The sequence below is a fragment of the Nerophis lumbriciformis genome, linkage group LG14 (genome assembly GCF_033978685.3).
Source record: "Nerophis lumbriciformis linkage group LG14, RoL_Nlum_v2.1, whole genome shotgun sequence".
Taxonomy (NCBI): Eukaryota; Metazoa; Chordata; class Actinopteri; order Syngnathiformes; family Syngnathidae; genus Nerophis; species Nerophis lumbriciformis.
Genome location: NC_084561.2, coordinates 17,862,249 through 17,874,365, shown reverse-complemented (window position 1 = coordinate 17,874,365; position 12,117 = coordinate 17,862,249). Strand labels below are relative to the sequence as shown.

Here is a 12,117-nt window from a genome sequence, read left to right as displayed (position 1 = left end):
AGTGCAATTTTAAATTTCGCGCGAAATATCCTGCTGAAAACGTCTCGGTATGATGACGCCTGCGGGTGACGTCACGGATTGTAGAGGACATTTTGGGACAGCATGGTGGCCAGCTATTACGTTGTCTGTTTTCATCGCAAAATTCCACAGTATTCTGGACATCTGTGTTGGTGAATCTTTTGCAATTTGTTCAATGAACAATGGAGACAGCAAAGAAGAAAGCTGTAGGTGGGAAGCGGTGTATTGCGGCAGGTGTTGTGCCGGATAACGCACCCCGCCGTAGAATGTGCCCCTTGACTGTTGTGCCGGATAACACAGCCGGTGTTTCATTGTTTACATTCCCGGAAGATGACAGTCAAGCTTTACCATTGGCCTGTGGAGAACTGGGACAACAGAGACTCTTACCAGGAGGACTTTGAGTTGGATGCGCATACGCGGTACCGTGAGTACGCATGCAGCTGCGGCTTCCAAACATTTGATCGCTTGCCCGTACGTGCGTGCCGCTAAGTGCATGTCACGTACGTAACTTTGGGGACTTTGGGGAAATATATGGGCTGTATGAACTTTGGGGAGGTAACAAGACTTTGGGCTGTGGGATTGAGTGTGTTGTGCAGGTGTTTGAGTTGTATTGGCGGGTTATATGGACGGGAGTGGGGAGGTGTTTGTTATGCGGGATTAATTTGTGGCATATTAAATATAAGCCTGGTTGTGTTGTGGCTAATAGAGTATATATATATGTCTTGTGTTTATTTACTGTTTTAGTCATTCCCAGCTGAATATCAGGTCCCACCCGCCTCTCACAGCATCTTCCCTATCTGAATCGCTCCCACTGCCCTCTAGTCCTTCACTCTCACTTTCCTCATCCACAAATCTTTCATCCTCGCTCAAATTAATGGGGAAATCGTCGCTTTCTCGGTCCGAATCGCTCTCGCTGCTGGTGGCCATGATTGTAAACAATGTGCGGATGTGAGGAGCTCCACAACCTGTGACGTCACGCTACTCGTCTGCTACTTCCGGTACAGGCAAGGCTTTTTTTATCAGCGACCAAAAGTTGCGAACTTTATCGTCAATGTTCTCTACTAAATCCTTTCAGCAAAAATATGGCAATATCGCGAAATGATCAAGTATGACACACAGAATGGACCTGCTATCCCCGTTTGAATAAGAAAATCGCATTTCAGTAGGCCTTTAAATCTCTGGATTGATGAAGTAATGTGCTGATCATTCTTACTGGGGACCCTGGGGAAAAAGAGTTAATATGGTTCATGGGGACAACATTTAAATAATTTTGCATAATTCACACAAATTTGTACGTGACTACTGAGGACCATTTATAAAAAATAAAAAAGTTCAAATGAAATATGACATGATCTTTAGAATACAGCACTACAGCTGTCCTCTTATAGGAAGTTTCACCACTTAAATGTTAAAGCAAATCCTGCATCTTCTGTGACATTACTGAAAACTGCTATTTAGCAGTAATGAAGTTGTCTGCAATTCCAACTACCATATATAGAAGGATGGAAAATTCTGAATGTGAATCATACTTTAAGGCAGTGGTTCTCAACCTTTTTTCAGTGATGTACCCACTGTGAACATTTTTTTAATTCAAGTACCCCCTAATCAGAGAAAAGCATTTTTGGTTGAAAAAAAGAGATAAAGAAGTAAAATACAGCACTATGTCATCAGATTTATTAAATTGTATAACAGTGCAAAATATTGCTCATTTGTAGTGGTCTTTCTTAAACTATTTGGAAAAAAATATATAAAAATAACTAAAAACTTGTTGAAAAATAAACAAGTGATTCAATTATAAATAAAGATTTCTACACATAGAAGTAATCATCAACTTAAAGTGCCCTCTTTGGGGATTGTAATAGAGATCCATCTGGATTTATGAACTTAATTCTAAACATTTCTTCACAAAAAAAGATATCTTTACCATCAATATGTATGGAACATGTCCACAAAAAAATCTAGCTGTCAACACTGAATATTGCATTGTTGCATTTCTTTTCACAGTTCTTTTTGACAGACATTTTAGTGAGAAACCTGAGCTTGTGCTTCACTGAGTTTATGAACTTACATTCATATTTTGTTGAAGTATTATTCAATAAATATATTTATAAAGGATTTTTGAATTGTTGCTATTTTTAGAAGATTTAAAAAAAATCTCACGTACCCCCTAGCATACCTTCAAGTACCCCCATTTGAGAACCACTGCTTTAAGGTAATAATGTTTTATAATCATGCTGTATGAAAATGTCACTTGGGCATCTTCAGAATGGATCTGACTATCATTTAAAAAGGTTTCCCTTTAGGGGACCTGTTTTTTTGTCCCCATACTGTCAGAGGTCCCCTAAAGGTGACTGTGTAAACAGAGCTATGTCCCCATTAAGTAAGCATTGCCAGAACACACACACACACACACACACACACACACACACACACGGCATCATCCATCCATCATCAAGAAGATATTTATAAGTGCCTCAAGGGGACTGGAGTGTTCATTTACACCTTGTGACTATTTTTGAAAGACATGCCATGACAGCAGTTACAGTACTTCTTTATGATTGACAGGAAACATGGCCGCAGCATACAAACGCTGTTCCCACTAAGCTTCATGTAGAAAATTACATGTAATATGATATTATGAATACCTCTCTGACCGTGTCAGTCAAAACTCGGTATTATGACTTTTTTTTTTTGATAACAGTACGGCGTAAAAGTGCGTCGGGAGCTCATTCTGTACAAACATGTTGTCAGGCAAGGAGTGATGTCGATTGTGCTTCTCCTACGTTAGCGCTGCCATTGTTTTCTAGCCCAGCTTCCAGGTGTTTCCTGAAACTGTTTTTTATGAGGACGGGGAGTTGACGTCTGAGAAATAATACAATCTGAAAACTGCTCTCAATGTCATGCTGTGCAGCTCTACAGCACTGCAATATTCAAGCATTAAAATAAACATGATTATGTTAACACCGATCTGACAAAGGCAGGCAGTGTTTCCCTACTGGAAGCCCGCCACTAATACATTTTGACCGCCACAAATAGATTGGGTGCTGCCTGTTTGTCCTCGCTAATCAACACATTTAACGGGGAATGTCTGTGAATGTTGCTTATCACACAGTAAGCGGTGGTATGCTTTTGTACTGTAACTCCACTTTTCAATCACACCTCATATGCGCCTGGGGCCTCATGTATTTAAGCCTGCATGTGCACAAATACCTGGAGGTCGCCCTTCTTCGCGTCAAAGTTGAGATGCATCGAGAGTGAACTGAAAATGGAAACTTCATGCTTCACGTGCACACATTTCTACATGCTGTGGATACTTTGGCTACACACAGAAGTGATTGTTCAGGCTTTGCCATAATTTGATTTAAAAAATGTCAAATATCAAGGCAAGAACACAAAATTCCCTTTTTCGACATTGGTTTGATCATGTATGCAATTACAAGTGATATATCATATAGTTTACATATTTACATGTCTCTTTACATGTTCGAAAAGGACTAGGAAGAAGCTAAGCTTATTTAATCCTACCCTTTTTGCAATTTAATAGCACATATTCACTTCCTGTCTTCATTTTGTAACATTTTGAATACAACCGTTCTCTTAATAATAGTTAAGTCAGTTATGGTTCATATATTAGATAAATAATCATTAGAGATGTCCGATAATGGCTTTTTTGCCGATATCCGATATTCCGATATTGTCCAACTCTTAATTACCGATTCCGATATCAACCGATACCGATTACAGATGTCCGATAATATCGGCCTGCCGATATTATCGGCCGATAAATGCGTTAAAATGTAATATCGCAAATTATCGGTATCGTTTTTTTTATTATCGGTATCGTTTTTTTTTGTTGTTGTTGTTTTTTTGTGTTTTTTTTATTAAATCCACATAAAAAAACACAAGATACACTTACAATTAGTGCACCAACCCAAAAAAAACTCCCTTCCCCATTTACACTTATTCACACAAAAGGGTTGTTTCTTTCTGTTATTAATATTCTGGTTCCTACATTATATATCAATACAGTCTGCAAGGGATACAGTCCGTAAGCACACATGATTGTGCGTGCTGCTGGTCCACTAATAGTACTAACCTTTAACAGTTAATTTTGCTAATTTTCATTAATTACTAGTTTCAATGTAACTGTTTTTATATTGTTTTACTTTCTTTTTTTAATTCAAGAAAATGTTTTTCATTTATTTATCTTATTTTATTTTATAAATTTTTTTTAAAAGTACCTTATCTTCACCATACCTGGTTGTCCAAATTAGGCATAATAATGTGCTAATTCCACGACTGTATATATCGGTTGATATCGGTATCGGTTGATATCGGTATCGGTAATTAAAGAGTTGGACAATATCGAAATATCGGATATCGGCAAAAAGCCATTATCGGACATCCCTAATACCGATTATATATATATATATATATATATATATATATATATATATATATATATATATACAGTCGTGGAATTAACACATTATTACGCCTAATTTTGTTGTGATGCCCCGCTGGATGCATTGAACAATGTAACAAGGGTTTCTAAAATAAATCAACTCAAGTTATGAAAAAAAATGCCAACATGGCACTGCCGTATTTATTATTGAAGTCACAAAGTGCATTATTTTTTTTAACATGCCTCAAAACAGCAGCCTAGAATTTGGGACATGTTCTCCCTGAGAGAGCATGAGGTGGGCGGGGTTGGGGGGCGGGGTTTGGTGGTATCGGGGGTGTATATTGTAGCGTTCCGGAAGAGTTAGTGCTGCAAGGGGTTCTGGGTATTTGTTCTGTTGTGTTACGGTGCGGATGTTCTCCCGAAATGTGTTTGTCATTCTTGTTTGGTGTGGGTTCACAGTGTGGCGCATATTTGTAGCAGTGTTAAAGTTGTTTATACGGCCACCCTCAGTGTGACCTGTATGGCTGTTGACCAAGTATGACTTGCATTCACTTGTGTGTGTGAAAAGCCGTAGATATTATGTGACAGGGCCGGCACGAAAAGACAGTGCCTTTAAGGTTTATTGATGCTCTGTACTTCTCCCTACGTCCGTGTACACAGCGGCGTTTTAAAAAGTCATACATTTTACGTTTTGAAACCTATACCGATAATTTTGAAACCGATACCAATAATTTCCGATATTACATTTTAAAGCATTTATAATATCGGCAGTCCGATATTATCGGCCATCTCTAGTTCATATATGAGATGAATAATAATATAGAATGATATTTTCAATAAGGTTCAAGATGTTCCTTGAAATTCTTCTTCTTTGTACTGTGTAAACACTTTGTTTGAACAGCCTCTTAAACTGTATCATATTAGTACATTGTTTAACTTATTTGCTTAATCCATTCCATAATTTAATTCCATATACGGTTATGGTAAAAACTTTAAGTGTTGTACGTGCATACACGTTTTAAATTAGATTTATCTCTGAGGTTATATTTCTCTTTTGTTGAGAATAATTGTTGTACATCCTTGGGTAGCAGCTTATACTTTGCTTTGTACATCATTTTAGCTGTTTGCAAATGCACCAAATCATTGAATTTCAATATTTTTGATTTAATAAAGGCAGCATGGTGAAACATGGGTTAGTGCGAGTACTTCACAATAAGAAGGTCCCGGGTTCGATCCCCGGGCTCGGGGTCTTTCTGTGTGGAGTTTGCATGTTCTCCCCGTGACTGCGTGGGTTCCCTCCGGGTACTCCGGCTTCCTCCCACCTCCAAAGACATGCACCTAAACTAAATTGGCCCTAGTGTGTGAATGTGAGTGTGAATGTTGTCTGTCTATCTGTGTTGGCCCTGCGATGAGGTGGTGACTTGTCCGGGGTGTACCCCGCCTTCTGCTCGAGTACAGCTAGGATAGGCTCCAGCACCTCCCGAGGACCCCAAAAGGGACAAGCGGTAGGAAATGGATGGATGGATGATTTAATAAATAAAGTATGTTCTCTACATCCAACATTATGTATTATTCTAATTGATCTTATTTGTAGCACAGTTAGTGAATGAAGTGTACTTTTGTAGTTATTTCCCCCATATTTCTCAGATATGGTAACACTAGCAAGCAGTAGACAATATGAAGTGATTTTTGGTCAAGTACATATTTTACTATATTCATTATTGAGGTATTTCTTGCCACCTTATGTTGTATATTTTTTACATTTCCAGTTTGTTTTCTCATCCATTATAACACCTAAAAATGGAATATATTTTACTTTCAATATCTACTCCGTCTATTTGTAATTGTGTTAGACTTTCCTTTTTACTGTTACCGAATAGCATTGTTTGTTTTACTGAGATTTAAGGATAGTCTGTTTTATTTAAATTTTTTTCAAACCTTAAAAATTAGCTTTTTTTATGTGAAAGTAATACAATGTATGTATACAGTGTCATATATTTGGGAGGGCTCTAATCTCTTAATTGCTGTTAAGTGGAGGAGACAGACATGAGTGAGCTTTGTATTTAAACTCACATGTAAGCAAATGCACCAAAGCACCAATTCCGGTCCTTCAACAATCGCTATTTCTTCAGAATCAAAATATATATTCATATAATACATAGAGTCTATTATTTGCGCACTATTGACAAGTGATGCACCGAAAATGTGGTCGTTCTGAATAGGCTTTGCTCACCGAAACAAGATGTTGCGATGAAGTTTGTCTGTTTTTAATGTAATGTATTGTATGTATGTATGTATTCTTCTGTTGTTTGATACCTTACATTAGTTTTGGATGATACCACAAATTTGGGTATCGATCCGATACCAAGTGGTTACAGGATCATACATTGGTCATATTCAAAGTCCTCATGTGTCCAGGAACGTATTTCCTGACTTTATAAACATGATATAAATAAATAAAAAAACGAAAGATTTTGTGATGTTAAAAAATATCGATGCAATCATAGTAGTATCGACTGGATACGCTATTGTACGTGGTATCATTACAGTGGATGTTAGGTGTAGATCCACCAATGGCGTTTGTTTATATTGTAGCGTCCCGGAAGAGTTGGTGCTGCAGGGAATTCTGGGAATTTGTTCTGTAGTGTTTATGTTGTGTTGTGGTGCAAATATTCTTCCAAAATGTGTTTGTCGTTGTTGTTTAGTGTGGGGGGTGTATATTGTAGCGTCCCGGAAGAGTTAGTGCCGCAAGGGGTTCTGGGTATTTATTCTGTTGTGTTTATGTTGTTACGGTGCGGATGTTCTCCCGAAATGTGTTTGTCATTCTTGTTTGGTGTGGATTCACAGTGTGGCACATATTTGTAACAGTGTTAAAGTTGTTTATACGGCCACCGTCAGTGTGACCTGTATGGCTGTTGACCAAGTATGCATGGCATTCACTTGTGTGGGTGTGAAAAGTCGTAGGTATTATGTGACTTTAAGGTGTATTGGCGCTCTATACTTCTCCCTACGTCCGTGTACCACTCCGTACAGCGGCGTTTTAAAAAGTCATACATTTTACTTTTTGAAACCGATACCGATAATTTTGAAACCGATATTGCATTTTAAAGCATTTATCGGCCGATGATATCGGCAGTCCGATATTATCGGACATCTCTAGTTATTTTTGTTGTTTAACATATTTGTTTTGCTTGTTGTGTTTTTTGCTCACTTTTTGTTATTCCTTTCCATGACTATTAACATGCGTCATGGCCAATTATGTCAATTTGACATGTATTTTATATATATATATATATATTATTATTATTATTATATTATATTATTATTATTATATTATTATTATATATATATATATTTATATATTATTTATATATATTTATTTATTTATATATGCACCTTATTGCTTTTTTATCCTGCACTACCATGAGCTTATGTAACGAAATTTCGTTCTTATCTGTGCTGTAAAGTTCAAATTTGAATGACAATAATAAGGAAGTCTAAGTTATTTATCTCTTCCCGCTAGAGATGCGCGGTTTGCGAACACAACCGCGGAATCCACAGATAAACCGCGGGTTGGGCGGGTAAAAATAGATTTTAAATAGATGCGGGTGGGTGGCGGTTGAACCAATTCGGAAATATATATACATAGTTAAATGTTGTTACCCACATACTAAAAACGAGCAGCACTCTTTGAAACAGTCAATGATTCATCAGGCACTGCAGCACAACACAACACAACACAACAGAAGAAGAAGAAAAAAAGAAAAAGATGGCACCGCGTCCCAGCAACAAGTGGTGCAAGTGAGCGCTCCTTCAGCGCAGCAGGGCGCATTTTAGAGGCCAGGCGCTCTCGCCTGAATCCTGGCACTGTAGATGCCCTTTTATTCCTGCATAGTGCTAACAAAAAAAAAAAAAGTAAGTAGACATACGGTTGGATATGTTAAACGAATTAGTCTACATTACCTAGGCTATACCAAATAAGCCCATGTCTAACCTATATTGAGTTCGGTCAGCTGAATAATTTTGATGGTTACGTGTTGTTTGGGCGCACTACAATGCAAAGGAATTAAGGCAATTGCGTTGTTTATTGTGTTTTTTTTCTATTCGAGATATACTACTATGTGTGAATAATTATTTGGCCTCGCTTTCAAGTGAAGCGCATCTCCGATTGGCGACAATGTAAGGCTATTTAGCCTGCTTTGTTTGTCGCGACCGTCTATTTTCATTATAATTCAAGTTTGATGATAAAGTGCAGTCTGATGGGTTTGATTTCCCCCCTTCAGCTATTTGCCTTGGCCAATAAGTTGCAGGTAATTTATTATTATTATTTATTTAATTTATTTTTGTTTAAATAGGGATGACATACATATGTTATTGTATAATTTAAGTTTGTGCGCGTGATTGACAGCCTAAGGCTTATGAGGCACGTTTCTTTTAATTTTTTTTATTTCAACTTAAAAACGTATGAGTCTATGCCTATGCCTACAGCATAGGCTATGTGTTTATCTTTATTTTCCTGCCTGTCGTTGACAATGGAGATTGTCTGATATTTTGTCATGGCTGCAGATCAATCAAAAAGGTTCATCTTTGTCGCGAAATTGTTCACTGTTTCACTGTGCACCCCGCCCTCGTCCCTATTTGAGCATTATAACGTTAACAAGTTAACATTCATTGAAATAAATTCAGAATTTTTTTTTTTACCTAACGAAAATATAGGCCTAGTCTTTCTAAAACATTTTTTTAACTTCTTAAAATTCTCGTTCTGCTTGCTGCAACTGCGCACACAAAGTGTGAGGATGGAACGCACTCCTGATCTGAGGGCATTGGCAACAATAGTCAACACTTTCTTAACGGAAATGACAATAATATTATAATAATGATAAATAATATAATCACATTAATATCTCTTAGCCACTAATGCGTGGCCAAGAGATATTAATGCGTGGCACGCATTGAATGTCTCTGCTGAATTGGATCAGTCTCCTTTCTTTAACAGGCAAAAGCTTTATAACCTTACTAATGCCTTGCATCGTCTATATTAGATATATAACAACGGGCGGGTGGCGGGCGGGTGTGGTTTTGATAAAATGTTGGTTCGGGTGGATGGCGGGTAGATGAAATAATTGCCTATCCGCGCATCTCTACTTCCCGCATATGGATTGCAGTGGTGTGGGAAACAGGGCAGGGGTGGCAAAATGATAAACAGATCCTCGACAAAATGGACATTTTCTCGGATTTGTTTTAGTTTTTAAACCATAGAGCGGCCTAGTTCGTCTAAAAAGAGGATCCCTCTCTGAAGTACTACTATTCCACAGCAGTTCAGTCCTAACTCCTCCCCCGCCGCCTTCAAGGCTTAATGTTGTTCAGTGTGTCAACTAAGCCATGTGCTCTCTTCCGCCAGGAAACTCTTAAGCTGGACTTGGACAGGGAATGAAGACACAGATGGCCGGACGCCTTCCTTCGCCACACACGCTCACAATCCCCGTGGTGGCCTGCTGCGGCCACCAGACGTGTCCCAGTTCCCTCGGTGGGTTGCAGACTAGCTTGTAGTTCATTGCTGCTTTGATTTTTGAACAATTAGCCGAGTATGTTCAGCTCTTGTGACTCTACCTAGTTTTTTGGATTGTATTTTCTAGAAGTGGAGCGCGCTCACTCCCTCAAGGCGCCACAAGCAGCTATGTCCTTCAGCTTGCAATAGTCGTAGACGATACCTCGCAGCTTCCTTTCACGTTTTCTCTATTCTCCCGTCAGACTTTGATGGCAGGGCTTCAGCTGAGAGTTCTCATTTTTTGAAGTTTTAAGTTACACAAAACATTCTCAAGTCCAGTACTGTTTTGGAAGGAAAAAGCTTCCATTTAGGATGTTTTTCAAATGCTTCATTATTTTAATGCATCCAACGAAGCAGTCGTGCCTTTAAACCGGACACTCTTTAGTTGTCTCTTAAAGGGGAAGTGCACTTTTCCTATCATTCACGATCTTTATGTGAGACAAGAAAACACCTTTCTTTTTTCTGTGCGTTCTAAACCGTGCAAAACTGCTAGCAAGAGGCGGCCAACAATGCAAGTAATGGGGGTGTCCTATATTGCGTCTATAAAGTCCTTTTTTAAAAACATCCAAAAACCGGCAACAATGCTCCATCTACATGCCGTGACCTGCATATAACCAAGCTATAGCAACATTATTATAAAAGCTAACGCAGAGGAACTACTTTTAGTAACAGACACTCTGCTCCTCTGGCCATTAGTGAGAGGTAATTGCCTCTGAGTTGGTAAAAGTTGATGCGTGAGAATTGTGTTGAGTTGGTCATCTAAACGGGGAGCACAATACTTGTGCTGAAAGATACAACCATCCCTGTGAAAGCGGACATTGTAAGTCAGTTTTATGTTTGTGTTTTGGATTTCTTGTTAGCACTTAGCATTAGTGCTACATAATGGATTAACTGGATCTGCTTAAAGTTGTAACTCATCTTCTGTATGTTTTTGTGAGGGCTTTATAGGCAGAATACCCCAATTACCTGTATTGTTAGCTGCCTCTTGCTAGACTTTTTTGTTTCTTTTTCTTTTTCTTTTTCTTTCAGAGATTGTGGGTGTTAGACAAAAACAAGTGCAGTTCCCCTTTAAAGAACTATTTTGTGTACATGGTGGTCTGATGCACAACGTCATCACGTTTGTGAGTCTTGTGACTCATACTTGGTATTTACTCTGAATAATGCCATGAAGGACGTCTTCCTGTTGTTGTTTTTTAGGTCATTTGACAGCGCAAAGGCTTCTGTTTTTTTTTTTGTGTGTGTCTGGGGTTTGTTTTTGTGTGAACGTTGCGCATTTGACCGTGAAAGCCTCCTTTTGTGAATTTAAGAGGAGATGCAGAGGAACTTATTTAAGTCTGGTACAAACTGCTGTGTTTTGTATTTATTAAATAAGGGTTTTATTTATGATGGCACTTTTGTATTTGCACCGTGGCCAAAACTGACTGGAAATCATGAATCGATTAAAAGTTTTTTTTTCTTTCTTCTTAGTTGTCTAGTTTTATTCTGGTTCGTTAAAGTTCCCTCCTAACTTCCTGGAACATCATGTGAGCTGAATTTGCAGCGCTTCTTATCTGTCAGATAGGAAATGTCCTTATATGGAGTCAGGTGCCTCAGGGTTTGGATATGGGGTAATGTTTGTTTGCTCTACCCCGGTTTCCTATCAGCAAATTGAGGCATATTTCCTGTTGATATCTAACGCTTTCATTTTAGGACGAAAATGAATGTTTATATTAAGATTGTCAGCTATTATATGACAACTTTAATCACATAAGAGCTGATGAAATAGACACTGTAGTTTCTCAGATGGCCAACAAACATGACGGTGGTTAACATGTCGAGACTTTCACATTTTTTCCTTAATTTGAAATGATTAACCAATAGTCTGTTTCTTTTAAATTTTTTCCTTGATTTGAAATGATTAACCAATAGTCCGTTTAATCAGTTACGGCATTTTTTGTAACCAGCAAATGTCCCCATCAACCTTATCCAGGCCTGTAAACTTTGATTCCTATTAATATTTTACATTACTTTAATGTTCGTAAGTGTGAGGTCATGGTGCGGTTTGTTGTGGCGAAATGAAGGATCCGATTTAAATCACGCTTCAAATCCAACCTCCTCCCCTTTTAAAAATGCTAACGTAGTCCAGCTGGCCTACTTCTTCCTCAAG

The 12,117-nt window shown here is 38.2% G+C and overlaps 1 protein-coding gene across 1 annotated transcript in view; it reads left to right on the top strand.

Annotated features, from left to right (window-relative positions):
- Positions 1–11,437, top strand: part of LOC133616562 (low-density lipoprotein receptor-related protein 8-like) — a 66,502-nt gene extending 55,065 nt beyond the window's left edge. The window contains exon 13 of the mRNA XM_061975981.1: positions 9,825–11,437. Within this exon, the coding sequence (XP_061831965.1) occupies positions 9,825–9,857 (33 nt within the window). The 3' untranslated portion in view covers positions 9,858–11,437. The remainder of the gene's footprint in view (positions 1–9,824) is intronic.
- Positions 11,438–12,117: the final 680 nt, after the last annotated feature.